This window comes from Tinamus guttatus, unplaced genomic scaffold (assembly GCF_059628265.1).
Source record: "Tinamus guttatus ecotype Peru unplaced genomic scaffold, ASM5962826v1 Tinamus_guttatus_pri_ptg000242l, whole genome shotgun sequence".
Classification (NCBI taxonomy): Eukaryota; Metazoa; Chordata; class Aves; order Tinamiformes; family Tinamidae; genus Tinamus; species Tinamus guttatus.
In genome coordinates, this window is record NW_028288776.1 from 1,621,511 (window position 1) to 1,640,586 (window position 19,076).

A 19,076-nucleotide genomic window follows, 5' to 3' on the forward strand; every position below is an offset into this window, starting at 1 on the left:
GAAATACCTGACCCATGATTCTAGAAGATTTCATCCAAAGAAACGCTTTACTTATCCTAAGTGAGAATTAGTACGTGTCAGATCAACACTAATGGGCTGTATGGTAAAGATCTTCTGAAAGAGCTGACACAAAATTGTACTGCAGCTACCACTCTACTTCCATGATTAACCACAAATCCCACTGTCACAGCATATCCATTTGGACTATATTTAAAGAGATGCCCTTGCTTTCTTCTGTACTTTTTCATTAATGAGTCTCAGTTCTAATTAAAACTACGTAAATAAACCAGTCCCAGAGGATTTGTTCTTTTGAATTCAAATGCTATTAGGAAGCACACTCCTAAAGGAAAGATTTCCACCTCTGCAGATGTTTTCTCCCCCCGCCTGAGGATAAGTAAGCAAATGGATCAATCAATGGCCAAGATAAAAGACAAGACAGTAAGTTCCTTTGCCATGGGAACAACTCTTAAAATTCAAAATATATCACTTTCTCCTATTTAAATATAAAGGCAGGGTAAAGCAGCTGCTACAATGAATGACATGTTCTACACATAAGACTATTACCATGAGGGTTTCCAACCTCTAGTGTGTGACAACATCAGCTACACACAGCAGACACACAAGCTTCAAAATGCTGCACCTCTAACTGAAGCACATTATAAACAGAAATCAGGATGCTCGTGCAGGCAAGAAACTGCAGTTCTGCTCTCAAATAGAAGAACAGAATCTCAAAATATTAAGGTAGTCTTGTCAGCTGTGAAATCCAAACAGCCTATTTTTTTTCCAGGAAAACCAGGGGAAACTGTTTTCCTTGAGGAAAACACACATGAGAAAGGAGTATAAATGAGCTTTTCTTTCTTTAACTGTGCTACTGCATAAAATAGAGAAGAAACATGTTATCTTGAGATTTGTTATTTACTCCTCCAGCATGCTCAGAAAGCATTCCATCATTCTTCAGGAAACGCGCTCCATCACGTTTCACACTGCAATACCACTGAAAATCTACACTGTTTCACATTAAATGTTTGTGAATTTAGATTTAGTATTTAACACACCCCAAATGTTACCTGATTCTTTCCCATTTGCTTTCTACAAACCCTACCGACTTCCTCTTAAGATGCAATGGAACATCCAGGAAACAAACCCAAACTCAGCTGCAGAATCCAACATAACTGTGACATAAGTGGGACTCCATGCAAGCTCAGCTTTCCACCTTTTGGATGGGAACTAAAAACCCCATGTTACATGTAGTCACAACACTGTACGGTACTCAGAAAATGCAAGCCTGTACTGATTAATAGCATCTTCATAAGAATATTGGGAAATATAAGAAGAAAAAAAACTGCTTTTAAAAATTTTCACCGCCAGCAATGCTGTGGGTTATCTGAGGGGTTTTCTCCCTTCCTCTCTCCATTTCAGAAAGTACATTATGACCTGAAAGTCTCCTGTACAAAATCATCAAGTTCTTAGACAAAACATCTTTTTAACCAATGGAAGAATAATTCCAAATAATATTTGTACTAGGCCCTGGAAAAATTACTATCAGGTAAGCCCACATGTAAACATTTAAGGAGAAAATAAGTTCAATAGAATTGTTCAGCTAGGCTTAAGTTCAAGCTATAAGTTATTTTCTGGATAAACACATCCTTTCAAATATAGATGAGCTTCCATCTCTGCATGGAGTTCCCAGCATACAGAAAACTTTGGACCCTCCATGGCTGAGCACAGCTTTGCTAATAGTACTTGGCATTTGCACTGTTCATAATGCAGCCTGTTAAAATGGCTCGCATGAAATCTCCTGCTATTACAACACTGCACAGCTGCCTAAAGGGGGTCACTGGAGTTCCAGGGAACAAGGCAGGGCAATGGCTCTCCCTGTCTTTCCCTCTGCACCCTCATTAACCCATCCACTCCCCTGGATGATCTGCTTACGCTCATGATCTAGCATTTGCTCTGGGGAATTTTATCTAACAATGGAGTCTGAAGTGCAAGATGCTTTTAGAAACTAACACTACAATAAATCAACAAATACTAAAAGGGTCAAGTCGTCCATGGAATTTGGGGTTTCTTGAGCTCTATTTTCATTTCCATAGCCTAAAGTCCCTGTGTTTTGATTACAATCTCAGTCCCTACTATCTAGCAAAAAAAATTCAAACCACATATCCCCTTTGGTGCATTTTTAGCCTGCTTGGAGATAATGATACTTTCTCAACTTTCAATTTCCTATAAAGCTGCTGTTATCAAAGTTTTATCTACTATTTAATTTCAGTAAAAACTGAGAGGTATGGGAGGAAGCATGGGACTTGGTTAAGACAACAAGGCACTTTAGCAATGTCCGCAGCTGTGTCACACTGTCAGTCAACTGGCAGATCCTGGAACACTCTGCAGATGCGCCAAGAGGGCAAAACTGAGGAAGAACACGGAGGACGTGGCAGGAAGGAGGCTGCTGCTGGAGGACCACATAGTATTTTTGTCCATGTTTTTAAAGTGGATGGTGAATAACGGGAAAGCGTACAGAAGTGCTATAAAAATAATTCAAGGGTCAGAAAGCTACCTTAGAATATGAGGCTTAAAGAATTCAACATGTTTACTTTTCAGGGAGATTGAGAAGTGAAATGACTACAGAACACAGGCACTTTCACAGGGAAAAATAAATACTGCACAGGGAGAATATAGGGAATTATTAAGGAAGACAACAGAAAACAAGATCCAATAGTTGCAATATGAGAGCAAGCATATTCAGACTATTAAAAAATAAAAAAAGGGGGGGGAGGGAGAGTAAACCTTATGTCCAGACAGCAGTAGCTCCAAAGGTCAATCATAAATGAGCAAAGGAAATGATCCATTTCAGAATGATATTTTCAAAACAAGGCTGAATCCCCTTCTGGATCACCACTTAGTTTCAGCTGCTCTGAAACTATTAATCAGTAAGTTAATTTCTATGTGTTTTTGCCCTTGTATGGTAGGTAAGTAATGCTTGCTTCTTCCATACCACTCTTGCTTCCAGAGACTTCTGTCATACTTCCCTCATGTGCTTTTTCCAAGACTGATGAGTCTTGGTCTATTTAATCATTCCTTATATGGAGGATGCTCTCTATTCCTTTGATCATTCTCACCATTCATCTCTTTCTATTCCAAATCATTTTAAGATGAAGGACGAAAGGACAACATAGCACAACTGCCATATCCAGTGGGAAAATAATAAAAAATTATTTTGGCTCTTCATTTTTTTTAATAGGTTCCTGGACTCTATATGCCTTTTTGTTTTTTTTTTTTTTTAAATCACTGCTGAGTCCTGAGCTGGTAGTCTAACAGAGCTAACTTCTGCAATTCTAACATCTTCTTCCTCAGTGAGGACAGCTATTTCAGAATCTAATCAGGGTTAACTTCGGATTGTTTTGCTCCAAATTCATTTACATTACAAATCTCAACGTTAACTACTATTCAGTTCTTTCTTCAGTTCAGGTCTTTAATAGTATCACTTGATCTACTGAAACTTTCAGACAGAAAAGAACACGATCAGCTCCCCCGATGAAGCTCAGCCACCAACCACACAGAGCAGCGCCAAAAAGGAGGCCGCAAAAATGAGGTGCAAAAGAAGAAACACCTTCAGGGGTCACGTTTAGATAAGTTTCAACACTTTTTTTTTTTTTTTTTTTTTTTTGAGGCAAGGGAATGATCCGAGACCCACTTGCCTAACATTAACTGCACAGGATCATCGAGGCAGAATTTGAAAACATGCAGACATATCTACAGTTATCTGTTAATTTAATGTTACATTTACACACTGGCTTTTCTGAAATATAAAAACCTGTTCAGAGACTGACTAGACTAGTTTAAGTTGCAAATATCTGGATTCAGGCACCCTTCAAAGGCCTACCTATCCTCACCTCACAGGTTGCCACATGAGAGTCTAATAATACTGCAACTACACTCTGGCATTTATGGAGTCCTAAGCCAGAATGTCAAGGTTAGACTGACTTAAGTCAACATTTTTTGCTCTCAGATTTGCCTGGCAGAGTCATCTCTAGCTCCCTTGCTGGGTTATGAACATTGCCAAGTTGTGAAGCAACAGCTTGCTGACAGTGCAAGTAAAGCAACATGTTAGGCCAGAAAACACTGCAATTCTCTGTTCAGGTATAAAACATAACAGGCCTTCCTGTTTTGGGAGGAGAAAAGTGGGGAGAGAAGAAGAAATTGGCTTATTGCACACTAATATAAGTAATTTTTCCTGAATAAAATACTGCATTTTCTTGTGTTTAACACTAATTGGAAAGCTGTACTAACACTCATTTGGAAAGCTATACTAACAAGAAGTATTTTGATTAGTTCCCTCAAGATAAGCGGACTACTTTGCTGCTTTTTCCTGGAGCCTGACGGGCTTCCATGAAGTGTGGTAAGCAGCAGTGCTGCAGGAGTGGTCGAGAGCCCTTCCCAGGGACATCTGAAGTACTGGCAGGCATCACAGCTCATTCCTGGAGAAGCCCCTCACTGACTGTGTCACAACTTCCAGCAACAGAAATACTGCAGCAAGTTTTCTACTCAGCCAGGGGGGCCATATATTGTCATTAAAGAAGGAACACTTAAAATATGACTAATTTCAGCTGTGTGGTTTCAGATCAATAAACCAAGTCTTCAAAAAAACGAAGACGACTGTTCAAAAGACTACATTTCATCTCTGGAGACAAGGATGAAGGGATGGGGGGAAGAAGGAAAGAGATCAATAAATGAGGTTGCTTTTCTAGAATGTTATGAAATGTTATCATCTTACAAGCAATTTTACATGTCTTTTCTGTTACTAGATTCATTTGCAGGATGCTGCTCTCCTTGGCTGATTGTATTTAACTTACTGCTGAGCAAGTGGTATTCATGCTGCTCACAGGAAGAAACCGTGGAAGTGTCAAAGCAGGTTAAATTCTTGAAATACCCAGTGAGCTCCCAAAGCTGACATATCCAGCTACTGCTTACTTAATGAACAGAATAATGAGCATAACATGTTTGTCCATATGTGTGTTAGACACAAGATAGTCTCCAATAGCAATGATTTTAATATGAGGTACTACACAGATTACATATTGTCACTGAAACAAGTCTCATTTACAAATGTTTTATGACACAAGGGTACCAATAAGGTTTTCTATCCATAGCAGTATTTTTCGTAACTGTGCAAAGAAATACCAAGTTCACATTTGACTATTAATATGAATGGTAGCTTTTCATACATATTTATAAATATTCTCTACAAATTTATGATACCATATGTCTGCAATATAGCTATGAGGGACAGATTAAACAGACTATCATTTCTATGTTATGGTAGTCCTCATGGATAATTTTGAAACACCTTCCATCAGAAATCAGAAGACTTTTTCAATCTTGTCATTTTTTTCTCCCCATATAAGCAGGTTAAACATATCCTTGGGACTCCACAGATGCAGGATGCAGACAGAAGCATTACCAAACACGTCCATGCTTGGTGGCCATTGGTAGCCCACAGCATTAACGTCATCATTCTCCCAACCTGTCGTCTCTTGTTTGCTCTAAGTTATCAGCCACTACAGCCCCAAGCTACTCACTCTTTTGAACATGGACTCCTTAGAGGATGCCGGTGCACTACTTGGCCCAACAGACTCTGGCTGTTTTGTCTGATGGTTAGCCCATGAGGGCTGCACTTTATACTCTGTAAAAGCTGTTCTATTCACTCAGCAATTTGTAAATTAATCTGTGAAATGGCAAAATGCTCCATAAAAGTATTATTCATCCTTGCTGAGATTCAGAGTAACAGCCACACAACACACAATGCACTTCGTAGGGCTGCTGGTTGGATCAACCAAAATAAAAAATGTACGTTTCTCATTCATTTTTCATCCTGCAGATGGCATCAGTAAATTTTCTTCTCAGATTCACCTTTAAGAAAGCCTCAGAGTGACTTGGTTGCTCAAGAGCTCAACTTTGTGTTGAGATACAACTAGGAAAGACCACATTATTGTATGGCTTTATCTCAACAATTGTAAAATAAAAACTTGTACTTACAAGAGCATCATCAGAATTGATAAAATTGAGCACAAACAATAACTAATTAACTGGGCAAAGCAATCACCTTCTAAACAACAACAAAAATTGCTAAGTACCTTAAATTCACTTGAAAGAAGTCTTCAGTTAAGAAGAAAACTCTTCAAAATGCTATTTACCATTGCATTTAAAACTCACAGAAAAATCACACCTATCCATTTACACCTGTTCTAGAGTGGAAACAACTGTTTAACTGCATTGTATGATGACTGCTTGAGGTTACAGTCACAGAATAATTTACAAAAATAAGTATTAAAGAACAATTTAGGAAGTTTGCTTCAGATAAGAACATATCTTTACTCAAAAAAATCAAAGCATAATTCATGTTCACATTTATAAAATCAGTACTCTGCCAAGTCAGCAGTACAATAAAACAATAGCATTAAAATGTATGGTTTTTGCAGTAAGCCCAGTCAAGGTTTGGAAAACTGCCAACTGTCCGTTGTTTTCAAAAGAAAGAAACAAATAGCCACATTTATCAAAGACTATTTCTGACAATGAATTCATATCCTGTTTGGCATAAATGCAAACTCTTTTGACACACCCACAAAATTAAGAAAAGCTTTTTTTTTTTTAGTGCACTATTTTTCGAGAATGTCAGGAGTATTTTTCACCTCACATCTAAATCAAACAGGAAGCAATGATAAAATAATCATCCTCAAAGCTTTCCCCCTCTTTCTCCTGTCTGCTCATTGCCCCTAACAAGACCTTCTTTACTCTCAAGACAGAAAACAACAACAATCAAAACTTGCATGTGGGTCTCCCAGGGGAGAGACTTTGACATATATACAACCCATCAGAACACACTATGTGCACATACTCAATCTGGTACTCAAGCTTGCAGTTGCTTAATATAGGGCATTTTGTAGTGACAGGATTTTAAACACTACAGAAAAATTATAAGTGCTATCAAAATTACAAGACAGGTTTAGAAAACAATGCATTTCTTTTCCTTAAAAATTACAGTGCTTTAAGGTACTCAAATTCCTCAAAGAAAAAGAAAATACGAAGGTTTTGAGTAAAGATCAGCCTGTTTTTATGTCTTTAAAGCCTTAAGGCCTGTTAAGCCTTATCAGTTGGACAAGATGTAAACAATTTAGTTGGCCTGCATGATGTGAATTTGAGAAATTGAGTTTTAGGGGGTTTTTGTTTGTTTGTAAAAAGAGAGAATATTCCTGTCAATTTAGCTCCATATTTAATTGCAGAATCCAGTATAACAAACTGTAGATGATGCGAATCCATCATGGGCAGAAAACTCACCCAGAACAGCTCCTGAATATCTGACAGGACTTTCATGATTAATATTTAGGATATATCTTACATCTCTGCTGTACCATCTCACGTTTACATTTACATGGATATACTCAGTATATATCAGGTAGAACAGACCTGGAAACAATCACTTTCCTGCTGCTGATTTTATGCTTGACAGAGTGCTACCTGAGATGTCAAGTTCCACGTTGTCAGACATTTAGCAGGTTCTCATGGTTAAAAAAAAAAAAAAAAAAAGTAACTGATGTCAGCACTATTTTTATTTCCATTTGGAATTAGACTGACTTCTTCCTGTTATGTCATCTTAAAATAAAAATCAACTGTTGAATCAAGCACTTTCCAGTTTTGATACTTGAAAACTAGTATTTTCATCTCAGCTACTATTTCAAATCTTTTGCCACCATTTCCACCAAAACAGTATTTCTGCTTAAATTTTATAGCACTAGTGCAAGAAACTTATTACATCCCATTACTTATCACAAAATACATACCTTTAAATGAAACATTAACAAAAAACTTACAGTCAGCCAACTTACATTTAGGAGAAAAAAAAAAAGCCACCCAATTCCTGAAGGCTCTGTCATTTTCTTACATGGTAAAGAAAGAAAAAAATATCATCTTTCAGTACCTTCAACTCCTCCTTTGTGCATAAGTTTAAAAAATAAAAAAAACACGATTTAATATGTGAATAATTTCTCACTCATTTCCTCTGTCCTAATCCGCATACTAACATCGCCCTGCATCTGCAATCAAACGTCAACAGGCACATAAAAATCACTATAAACGACGCTTTGGCTTGCTCCAGAGACCACAAATACGTTAGCATGACCATGTTTGTCAGAATATGGCTTGGAAGGCACAAACAGGAAAACCAGAAGAATATCTATATTAACATATTGCTATTTGATTTATTGGTTCTTTTTGTTAAGCCACCATTTTACATTGTTTTTCACGTCAGAAAGGAGAAAGGGTTTAACAGTACCATAAGGTGTAACACAGAAAACGATGCCGGCAGAGAGATCAGAGCCAAGCACGGGTTTTGAATGTTAAGCTCCCGGAAAGCCAGCCTCAAAAATAAGCATATTCCCCGATGCCATGGGCCCTTTTACTGGCATCAAATAGACTGTGGTGAGCTCATATGTACAGAAGTCACATAGGTCCTCACAAAAACATCTTTCCTACTGCTCGTTTCCCCTTTTCCAAAGTTTAGCTTTAATACTCTCCTCTAGGCTGGCCACGCGCTTACAAGATAAATTCGTCTGTAGGTCCAATGCATTTAACATTGCTCATGAATAACTAAGGAGCCTGGCGAGCACCCTCTAGCAATTTTCCTGCATTGGATGGAGGAGCTGCTGTTCCTTCCTGCTCAGGAGCAAACATATGCCGCCCTCTCAGCCACTGCAGCTCAAAGCCCAAAGCATCAAATTAACCCGAAATCAAGAGCACTTAAACTTGCCACCCCAAGCTCTGATCCCGGCTGGCTGGGCACTGTCGGGTTCTATCCACGAGCGAAGGGCACGGGCGCTCCCGGCAGCGCGCGGCCGCAGCCTCCGCTGCGGGAGCCCTTGGGGCTTCTGCGGCTCCCTGGGGCAGCCCAGGGAACACCCACAACATCAGGAGCTGCTCAAGCAGCGTGCTGGGATGAACAACTTGAGAGGAGTTAGAGGAAAACCCCAAAGGATCTGAAAAATAACGCTTATTTGAATACAAGTAGGTGGATAGTAAAGACAAAATACTGATTCAGCAAAAGGTCACACTCCAAAAGGTCATTTTGAAGGTAAAAACCAAAGAAAAGCATCTACTTTTGAAATGTTATTTTGGTAAATAGAGTGTAGTTTTTTGTTTTGTTTTTAGAGTACATTCCCTCTTTATATGCTTTGAAGTAATCAAACTGGACAGCAAGATCTAATTGCTTCCTCAAGAGACAGCAACCTATTTATTAGGTATTTATCTTGAAAAGATGGCTTTGTTCACAGTACCACTGGCATTAATACAAAATAGTTAATTTTCCTCAAAAACCTATTAAAAACCACAAATGTTTTCAAATAAGCAGCAAGGCCTTTGTGAGGGTTTTTGCCTTAAAAAAAAAGGCAGTGACCTACAAGACACTGAGCATCTACAACATTCACAACAGTTCTGACTTGATTATGGGAAACCACTTTAGCATCATTGTCATCTCAGTTCACTGGACACTGCATCTGGACTCACATGCAATTATAGCCATTTTGCCAGCAAAGTAGCATTTCTCCCTTTTAAGGGCACAAACATTGTTCAAGGTTTACTGCTACATCAGACACTTAAAAGTCTTGGCCCCAAAGCTGTCAGGAAGAGTTCTGCTCACTGGCTACACTTGAGAGTGGATCCTACAGATGACCCTTCAGTGAAATAAAGATCCTGTTGAACCAAGACTTCATCAATACCAAATATACTAAAAATAAAAATAATAAGTAAATCTGTTATCATGTCTTCTATTCTAAAAATCTTATTTAGCACAGATGCTAAGACAATGGATTTAGTACCTAGTACTCAAAATACCAACTTCAAAAGTGATCATACACTTGTGACCAAGAAACCTTGTAAAAATGAACACACATACTTTGGGCATTTTGGTCAATATGCGTGACTAGACATAAGTCACTTATGGGTGACTAAGGGTAAAGTTTCCATCCTTTTCCCCACAGCATAAGGGCTTAAGACATCAAAGCCTTCTAGATAGTACATTTACCACAGACTATGGAAGATGACGACTGATCATTTCAACTCTGATCCCACCAGAGACAGAATATTTACTCTGAGAACAAGAAATTGCACATTAATTATGGCCAGATCAGGAGTGCCATTGTTTGGAATGTGCTATTCTTAGTTTCCTCAAGAAATACACAAAAGAGTTTCCAGTGCTTCCAGTTAGGCAATTAAAACATTAGAATTTTTTTTATAGTAGAACTAAAAAGTGGCTTTAAAAAAAAGTTACAAGAGTCAACAATTTAAAAATCAGACCTTGCAAGGAGTTACTTTATGCTCCTCAGAGTAATACATCATTCACATATCAGAGTAGTCAAAATTATTTTCACATTATACTTGTTAGCTTCATTTTACTCTAAATTTGCAAATTCTCAGAATTAAATAAATCAGCTACACAGAATGAATGATCATAATTGACTCCAATACAATACAATCAGCTGCTGGTTAACATTTTGCAAGTTCAGATATTTGCAATATAATAAAGCCAGACTGATTTCACTGCAAAACCTACTCTAAAGTAGGCAGACAGCAAAGTATCCAAAGAGATGCAAAAATATCAAAGAAAAATGCATATTTGCTATTTTTGCAAACTTTCAGAATATGTTCAACATTATAGCCAGAAAGGAAGATGATTATTGAAAATAGAATGATAACCAAGCAGAAGTTTGAAGAAAAGATGCTAACACTAAATTAGCCGTCCACTTTTCAGAAGTTCAGAGGAACAAGCATTACCTCTGTTCAGTTGCTCCCTACCTCCAAATTGCTTCAAGCTCTCAACATCCTTTTTGCACCTGATTCAAAGAGAAATCTGCTCTACACATCAACACTGGTAGATACACACAAGGGGAGAAAGATAGATATATACATATACACACATGTGCAAATAAACTAATATCTTTTGAGATAAAAAAACAAAAAACTAAAAAACCAAACAGCCATGACAGAAATAAATGGAAAGATATGCATTTTAAAGAAGCTAAGAGCCCATCCCCACACTCTTTACAGTTTCACAGCAATTAAGCACAAGGTTTGCATAAACACTTCAAAATCATCAAAAGCTGTTTTATCAAAACAGCACTTAAGTTTTACATATGTTTCAACACAAATTAGTATTCAGAATTAAACAGCAAAAAAATGGATGTCAGCTGCCTGTCATTTTAAATTCTAACAGAGCTAGAGAGAATGGACATAAGGGAAGGGAGACTCAGACTGGGCCAAAGTGATGCATTGCTTCTTTCCAAACACTTTGTAATTTAATCAACTTATTAATTCTTCAACTGCCCTACACTCCTAGCTACTCATGATGAATTTTATCGCTATAAGAATGCTTGAATAATAATTACTACTGCAGTAACGTTATTGGAATCACGATGACCAAAGGATACGGCAAAGTAAGGACAACAGTAGAACACTGAATCCTAGAGAGGATGAAGTAGCACTCAGATGTAGTTTGCCTTCCTGCAGACGCATCCACAAACAGTATCTATATGGTAAGAATATGCCTTTAATTTATAGCCAGGAAAAGCTAATGCACAGGAACAAGTCTGTTTTTGAGGAACATACAGATACCCAATATGAGCCTTAGTACACATGAGGCTCCATGAGAGATGGAGGGCCAGACAGCCCTAGAGAAGGAGGCCCCGTTGCAGAGCTGTCACTTTTGTCCCTGTGGGAAGCTGACTGTGGAGGCCTCAGGAGCCCCTTGCAGGTGTCTTGGGGCCCGTACCTCGGGGCAGCCTGTGCAGCACGTGCCTGCGTGCGCGGTGTTGGCTGCGGCCGCCCTGCTCACCGGGCGCAGGGCTGCAGACCTGCCGCACAGCACAGCTCCCAGGCACACTGCTCCCCACGCGGCTCTTGGGGAGTTCTTCCCCAACCAAAGTTATGGCTTAAGGCTGCTATATATTGCTCTGTGAGGATTTTGGAAGAAAAGGAGGATTGTTCCTTTAAGCAGAAGAAAAAAAATGAGATGGGAACACCACACATTCAATCCACTGATTCACAAGGCTTTTTCTACATGTAAAGAGTCTAATTTAACTTCCAATCTCTTAAAGAAGACTTAATCCTCAAATGCATATCTTCCCTTTGTTTAGAGGGTAACAAGGATTGCTGTTTTAAATTAAGCAAGTAAACTCTGGTTTCCTATTTAAGACAGAAGTATATTCCATCTTTATTTGGAAACAACCGTCCAACAGACCGTGCTGCTCAGCTCTCACCCCTATTCGTGTCCTCAGCATGGACAGCTCCCAGTCTGGGCCAACATTACTGTAAAGTGCCAATTTAGAAATTGATCATCCACACAAGAGAATGAATTGACATCACCAACCCATCTCACAGGCTGGTGCCAAACAGCTGTGATACAAGCAATTTTAGGTACTACCACCATTGACTGCTTAGATGCTACACAGCTTTTACTAGGAGGAAGCTTGTGCTTATAATTAAGCTATTGTATCAATAAAGGATAAAAAGAGGCAATCAAATTCTGAGGTGTAAGTCCTGCTTTTCCAGCTCTGCGTGGTGTGCATCAAACCTGTCACAGGCAGACACTCTCTTCTGATCAGAAATTACAGAGTATAACCATGCAACTTTGCTCCGACTCCTGTCTGCACTTTTATACATTTACCATTCTGAATTCTGTGTCTACTCTAGTGCAGTCTCCTTGCTAGCATGCAAGTTTTTAAGAAAGCTCCTATCAGCTTGCAGGAAAAGCAGAGAGACAGAGCAACAGAACACTTCCACAACAGCATTTGGCTATTTTTCTACAGCCCAAGTTCATGTTTGCTTGGTTAGTACTTACTATATACAAAGATAAATAGCACCACATTTCAAGAAAGCACTTATCACTGTTTTAATACTGTTCTGACAGGATTTAAATATATTTCAAATAAGTGTCAACAATCATAGATTACACACAATTCCAGAAAAAGACTGCCTTTTGAATCAATTAAGTGGCAGCATGGATAAGCCATTTTACTTCCTAAAGAGAAGTAAGAGTTTGGGGGAGGGCATTCATTATTAGAACACAAGATAAGTTTCGCCAGAATAATTCTAGCAATGACTCATGGTTGCCAGTCAGTAGATATGAAAATGACTCGTTCATGAACAGTTCAAATGTCTCAAACTCCCAGCCAGGGGCAAAACAAAGCTGAGCAGGAAAGAAGCCTGCATCTGTAAAGATGTCAGCTTTCTGAAGGAAGGAAGGAAAAGCCGTAAAATGCATTTCATTTCAGATGTATATGATAAACTACAAAGCAATAGTTCTGAAAATAAAGTGCACAACAGTCAATTTCAACTTTAATTTGAGAAGAATGTAAGGGGAGAGAATGACTTTGGTTTTGCTTGTCTTTTGCTTTGTTTTAAACCAACGCTGTCAATGAGAACCTCTAGTCAGAGCCAAGAAAAAGACATTGCTCTCTTCAATCATTCACTTTCGAGGACACTTGAAACATGTGCAGACATGAAAATTTTTGCTATTTTTATCATACTCAGAAGTAGAAAACAAATAAGAAAAAATGAAGGGCGTAATGACATGGCACTACCTCACAATCTCAAACTTTTAGTTTTCTTGAACAGAGAGTAATTGCAAGTTACCTTTTCTTTTGTCAACAGTTGCTACCACATTTCCTTTCACAGTGCCAGGTGTATTACAGAAGCAACCCAATCTCCCTTACTCTGTAGAAAAACAACCATATGGACAAGGAGGACTTAAACACTTTTGAAATGATTCTAATTCCAGAGTGAATTTCTTAATCTCTCATCTGTACTACTGCGTTTGTTGAGACCAAAGCATAGCGCTTGTTCTCCTTTGGCTGTCCTACAAGCCTTTCCTGTCCTACCAACACTGCCGACTGCAGTTGCAGCTCTGTTTCAGGATTTCCCTGAAATACAGTATTTTAGACCCTGATGCTCTTCTACAGCTCTCTTGAATTTGTGTATAAAAAAAAAAAAAAAAAAAAAAAAAAGCACACATTGATGCTTTAGCCCAAATCTAACCTTTTCCAATAGAGTATACAGAAGGACTAAGTGCTTTATCTGGTGATTACTTCCCCCACTGCAGTATGTGGCAGGAGGGACTGGAGCCGAGTGCTTTATCTGATTACCCAAGTCCATTTCATTTCTATTCTCAGCAGTCTCGAAATACCCTTAACACAAATATCATCCAGTAAAGCATGGGATATCAGAAAGGAACTTACAGCTCATCTTGTTGCTAATGTTCAAACCTATTTCACCAAAAGCATAAGCCTGCAAACTAGACACAACACAGATACAACAATATTAATGATTCTCATGGACAATTTTTGAGAAAGGGAGGAAAAAAGCAGGGGAAAAGAGAGAGAAAGGGGCAGGAAAGGCTGTGTCTGTTTATTCTCACTGCCAGAAGCAGAGATACAGGAGTGTCAGCAAAAAGAGGTAACATCAAGCCCCAAAGCCAATAAAACACACCTAAAATGCCTTGGTGTGTGCTTGGGAAGATGGACAGCTCTGTATTTGTCACAGTAAGCAGTCGGAATCCAGACATTACGAGCAGTCCAGTTTCATACTGAAAGCACAGCAGCTAGAACACTGATTCCAAGATGCAGACTTTCCAGGTGAAAAAAAAAGTTTCCATATATATGTTTGAGAGTTGTCAACATTATTAGACACTGTGGGAAAACTTCCTTACACAATCCCTCTGAGCTTATCCCTCCAGCCACCTTTATAAACTCCACTTTTACCACTGTGAAAAGCTCATCGATCAACTGCTTTCCTTTTTAGGACATAAAATAGCTACAAAGCTGTCCAAAACTACATTGAGACAAGCTGAGCAAAACACACAGCATGGAAGCAAAACACTGACACAGATGCACTAAGGAAAATACAACTCTGTGTGACATATGAGAACCTGGCTACTCTCAGCCTCATGAATCTAAGTAAAGATTGAACTCAATTGTTATAAACCTTATAAAAATCACAGTGAGATCCTAAGCAAATGATAGATAAGCACAAGAGAGTTTACAGACTACCTTGGTTCAGGGAATTAAATTCTATATAATCTCTCTATTGAGCACTTTGCAACGAGAAGGAGAAACATAGTGTGGGAAGGGTTTACAATTTATTCTGAAGCTGCTGGGAAAAAAATAGGGAAGGGTGAAGGGGAAGAGTGACGGGGAATAAACGAGGAAAATATGAAAGAATCAGCAAAGCAAAGGGAAATGGAAGAATATTTCACCAGCTAAGGATATACTGACTTAGCAACATTAATGCTCTTATTTCTAGATATATGGTACACATAAACACACAGAAAAAACAGCTTCTGAAAGGAAAGCCTTAAGTTATTGAGAAGAAAATAACTAATGGGCAACAGAGTTATATTTGAAAAGAATGCTGGTATATTATTTTCATAGCTCTATGTAGCTAAAACTACAGTCACCAACTACCCTTTATAAATGAAGTTCCACTGTAAAAAATATACTAAGGAACCACAGACACTGTTACAAGAGGCAGCTTAAAAGGTTTTCTGAGAGATTTCCCAAACAGATGCAACTGACCAGCCTAAAGAGAGCAGATTTTATCCCAATGAAGGAAATAAAAGATACTTTCCACAGCCAGTACCTTCACCTTGTCTCAATCCCATAACCTTCTCCTTAAATAAGGCACCATCGTTCCCATCCCTCATTCACACCTTTAATTGCTTCTACTAGTATAGAACACAAAGATTTTAATATAAGGAAAGGAAAATTTTACAAGCTTTCCTCTTTCCTTCTTCCCTCACCCAGCATTTCAAGGCTTTTCAAGGGCAGGGGGAGAGGAGGATTGCTGGATTGCTTCCAGCTGGATCAGTTCTTTGATTCAGCTTACAGTGAACTCTAATGGAAGCCCAGGAGATGGGTAGGCACATGTGTTTGGTGTTAGGCCAGTTGAAAATAGACGTTTGGAGGCCCCACCAAGCCTACAAAAAGTCAGAGGATGGTCAGACCTTATTTCTACTCCAGGACTGATGCTTTAATCCCCAACGTTTACCTTTCACACGCAGGTCTCTCTCTGAGGGGGTTGTCCCCTCCTGTAACTGACGGGCAAGTGCCCACAGGAGACTTGAGACAGAGCCCTTACAGGTCCCACGAACAACGAGGAACCACCTCCCCCTACATGTACACAAGAAATAGTGCTAAGGAGTAACAGCTGCATGAACAAATCTCACCAAAAAAAGTACTTGAAATTGGCTTCGGTGATGGCTCTCAGTTTGTGTTTTCAGCACGAAGAACAATTTCTGAAGAGCCTAGAAGCTGCATAGGGACTTTCAAATATTATTTTTATTTTTGAATTAGAGATATATCTTTAATATAGAAGAGAAACCCAGGAGTATATAAATACTTAGAAACAATATTAGTATCACAATAATCTTATGTAAATAGAAAAAAAAAAAAAACAGGCATTTGTGATGGTGGCTTCCTTCCCTCTCTTCCAGTTTGCAAGCAAGTCATTCTGCTTTCCTAGTCATAGTCTAATTCCTACAATTAGTTTCCAAGATGACAGTTTATCATCTGACATATCAGAACAAACACATAACATAGTTCAATAAAGCAGCACCCGAACAATATACAAGATATGCAGATGGCAAGATAAAAAGCACACCAAAACATAACTCAAAGGCAAAAAAAACTTCTTTGTTGTTATTATGAAATCTTAGCCTTGTTGCATCTTTAACCCCCGCCTTTTCCAGGACGGAAGGACTAGAATTCAAGCGCATCCAGCCAACTTGTTAGTTTGATCTCCAGAAAGCCATTCCCCATATTACGGCTCAGGAAAAATATCACCAACTCAGCCACGTAATCTTTTGCAATAAAACTTTAACATTCACTATTTAAAAAAATACATACCAAATATGTAAAAAGGGATGCTTTCAGACAGCTAGGAGCTTTTTAACTAAGCATGCTTTCTCATTAAAAAAAAAAAAAGCCACAGATTGAGATCAAAGCTATTGCAGGAAGCCTTTTCTCCTCTCCTTTTAGAGGATCAGTCAAAAACTTTTCACAAAATAAATCTTTCCATCATATTTTTAAATAGCCTTTGCAACAGTTTTCCCTTCTAAAAAATAACAGAACACAGTAATTAGATTCTTGTCCCAAATTGGAATGAGACGTGTATTTTAATCCTCTAAATATGTAACCTGATCATGTCCTCAACAAGGAGTGACAGGATGCATAACCAGCAGAAATCTTTATTTTCTCATTACATTATGTTAATCCGTTCATACCAGGAGCTGGATTCTCCTCAAGTAACATCCCCTGCCAGCAGTGGAGACACTGAAACCGCTGGCATCAACTAGTTTAAAATACAGCGATACAAAATCCCACCAAACCTTGAGCATTATCTTAATGCCTGCTTGGAGTCATTCTCTAATATAATTTATTTTCCTCTTCAAATGTTTCTTTACAGTTCCCACAGAAAGTTAAGCCTTGATGCTAATTATTATGAACTTCCCAGTGGAAAATGCACAGAGCCCAACTGTCACATAACTCCTGCAGCCTCTGCTGCCATTTCCAGGGTTTCCATCTCTAATATCCAGTTGAGAGAGAGGACGATGGGAATGCTGAGAAGTAAAACCCCACGGCATTCGCCTGGCTTCGCACTAAGTCACGCTGATTCTAGCTCTATTGGAAGCTCCCCCTGTGAAACTCCCCACATTGCTCACAGCCCCTTTCCGGCTTTAACACCGGCAGGAATGTCCCACGTGTGGGTTTCTTCGCGCAAGCATCAAATGTTCATGGTCTAAGTACTTCAGCACAACCAGCTAACACGAGAGGACAGCTCAGCGATGTAAGCCAGCCCCACGCACGGCTGTCGACACGGAGTCTCTCTGCTCGGTAGCAGCCGCGATTTAAATGGCTTTTTTCCCACCTCCCTGCGACTCTGGAAGGCTACGATGTCCATACGAGTTGTGGAGCCTGACACGCAACGGAGCGAGACGGAGGGTGGCACTTACCAGGCAGGTACCAATCTAAGAAGCTACTTTACAAGGCAGAAAAAAAAGCGGAAAGGAAACACCGAGTTTGCAGCGCAGCCCCGCGCCGCCTGGCCGCGGCTCAATGACAGCCCGGGCTCCGTGACCCGCCCGGGGGCCGGGGCGCGCGAGGGCGGGCGGAGCGGAGCGGAGCGCGGCGCGGCGGGCGGCGCAGGCCGAGGCGGCCCCGCAGAGACGCGCGCGGCGGCTCACCCAGCTTCCCGCGGGACTCCTCCAGCTTCTGGATCTGGTTCTCGAGGAAGAGCACGGCCACGCCGAAGGCCAGCACGGCCAGCAGCTGCAACTTGGGCGGCAGCATAATCCTGAGCAGCCCCATGAGCAGCCGCAGCAGCGCCCGCCCGCGATCACGACATAACGCGGGGCCCGGCCGCGGGGGCCGGCGGGAGCAGCGCGCGGCGGACACGGGGCGTGCGGCAGGGCCCGCCGCGGCGCTCACATCCCCCGGCGCGGCGCGGCCCGGCCCCGCCGCCCCCCGCCAACCGCCGCGCGGCGGCCCCGGCGCGCCCCTCCCCCCGCCTGCGCGCGCTGCTCAGCAACCGAACGCCCGAGCGCGCGCGCGCCCGCCCCGCGCCGCCGCCGCGCGCCCCGCCCACGCGCCCTCCGCCATTGGGCGGTGCCGCCGGCGCCCCGCCCCTCCCGCCAGCGCATTGGCCCCGCTCGGACGCAGCCCCGCCCACACCGGACTGGCTCCTCCTCCTCCCCGCCCGCCCGCCCGCCCGCAGCCGAGTCGCTGTCCCCGCCCTCATGCGACCCTTTGCGATTGGCAGGCCGGGCCTGAAGCCCCGCCCACCCGCCCCTTCCGCATACGGTCCCGGCACCGCGGCATTCGGCGAAGGTGCAGCGTGATTGGTTGGACTGTCTGTCAATCAGCCGGGCAGGGACACTCCGAGTCGAGAAAGGACCCCAGCTCAAGGCTGTTTAGGCTGTGCCTGGCTGAGGGGAGGAACGGGCGCGGCCGTTAGCATCCCTGCGAAGCGCCCTTCTGGGCGCG

General features: G+C 40.9%; 1 protein-coding gene across 2 annotated transcripts in view; it reads right to left on the reverse strand.

Moving 5' to 3' along the window:
- HS2ST1 (heparan sulfate 2-O-sulfotransferase 1) overlaps positions 1–18,455 on the reverse strand; it is a 78,869-nt gene extending 60,414 nt beyond the window's left edge. For both annotated transcript variants that reach the window (XM_088526052.1, XM_088526053.1), the window contains exon 1: positions 18,278–18,455. In XM_088526052.1, the coding sequence (XP_088382178.1) occupies positions 18,278–18,401 (124 nt within the window). In that variant the 5' untranslated portion in view covers positions 18,402–18,455. The remainder of the gene's footprint in view (positions 1–18,277) is intronic.
- Between the last annotated feature and the right edge of the window lie 621 nt (positions 18,456–19,076).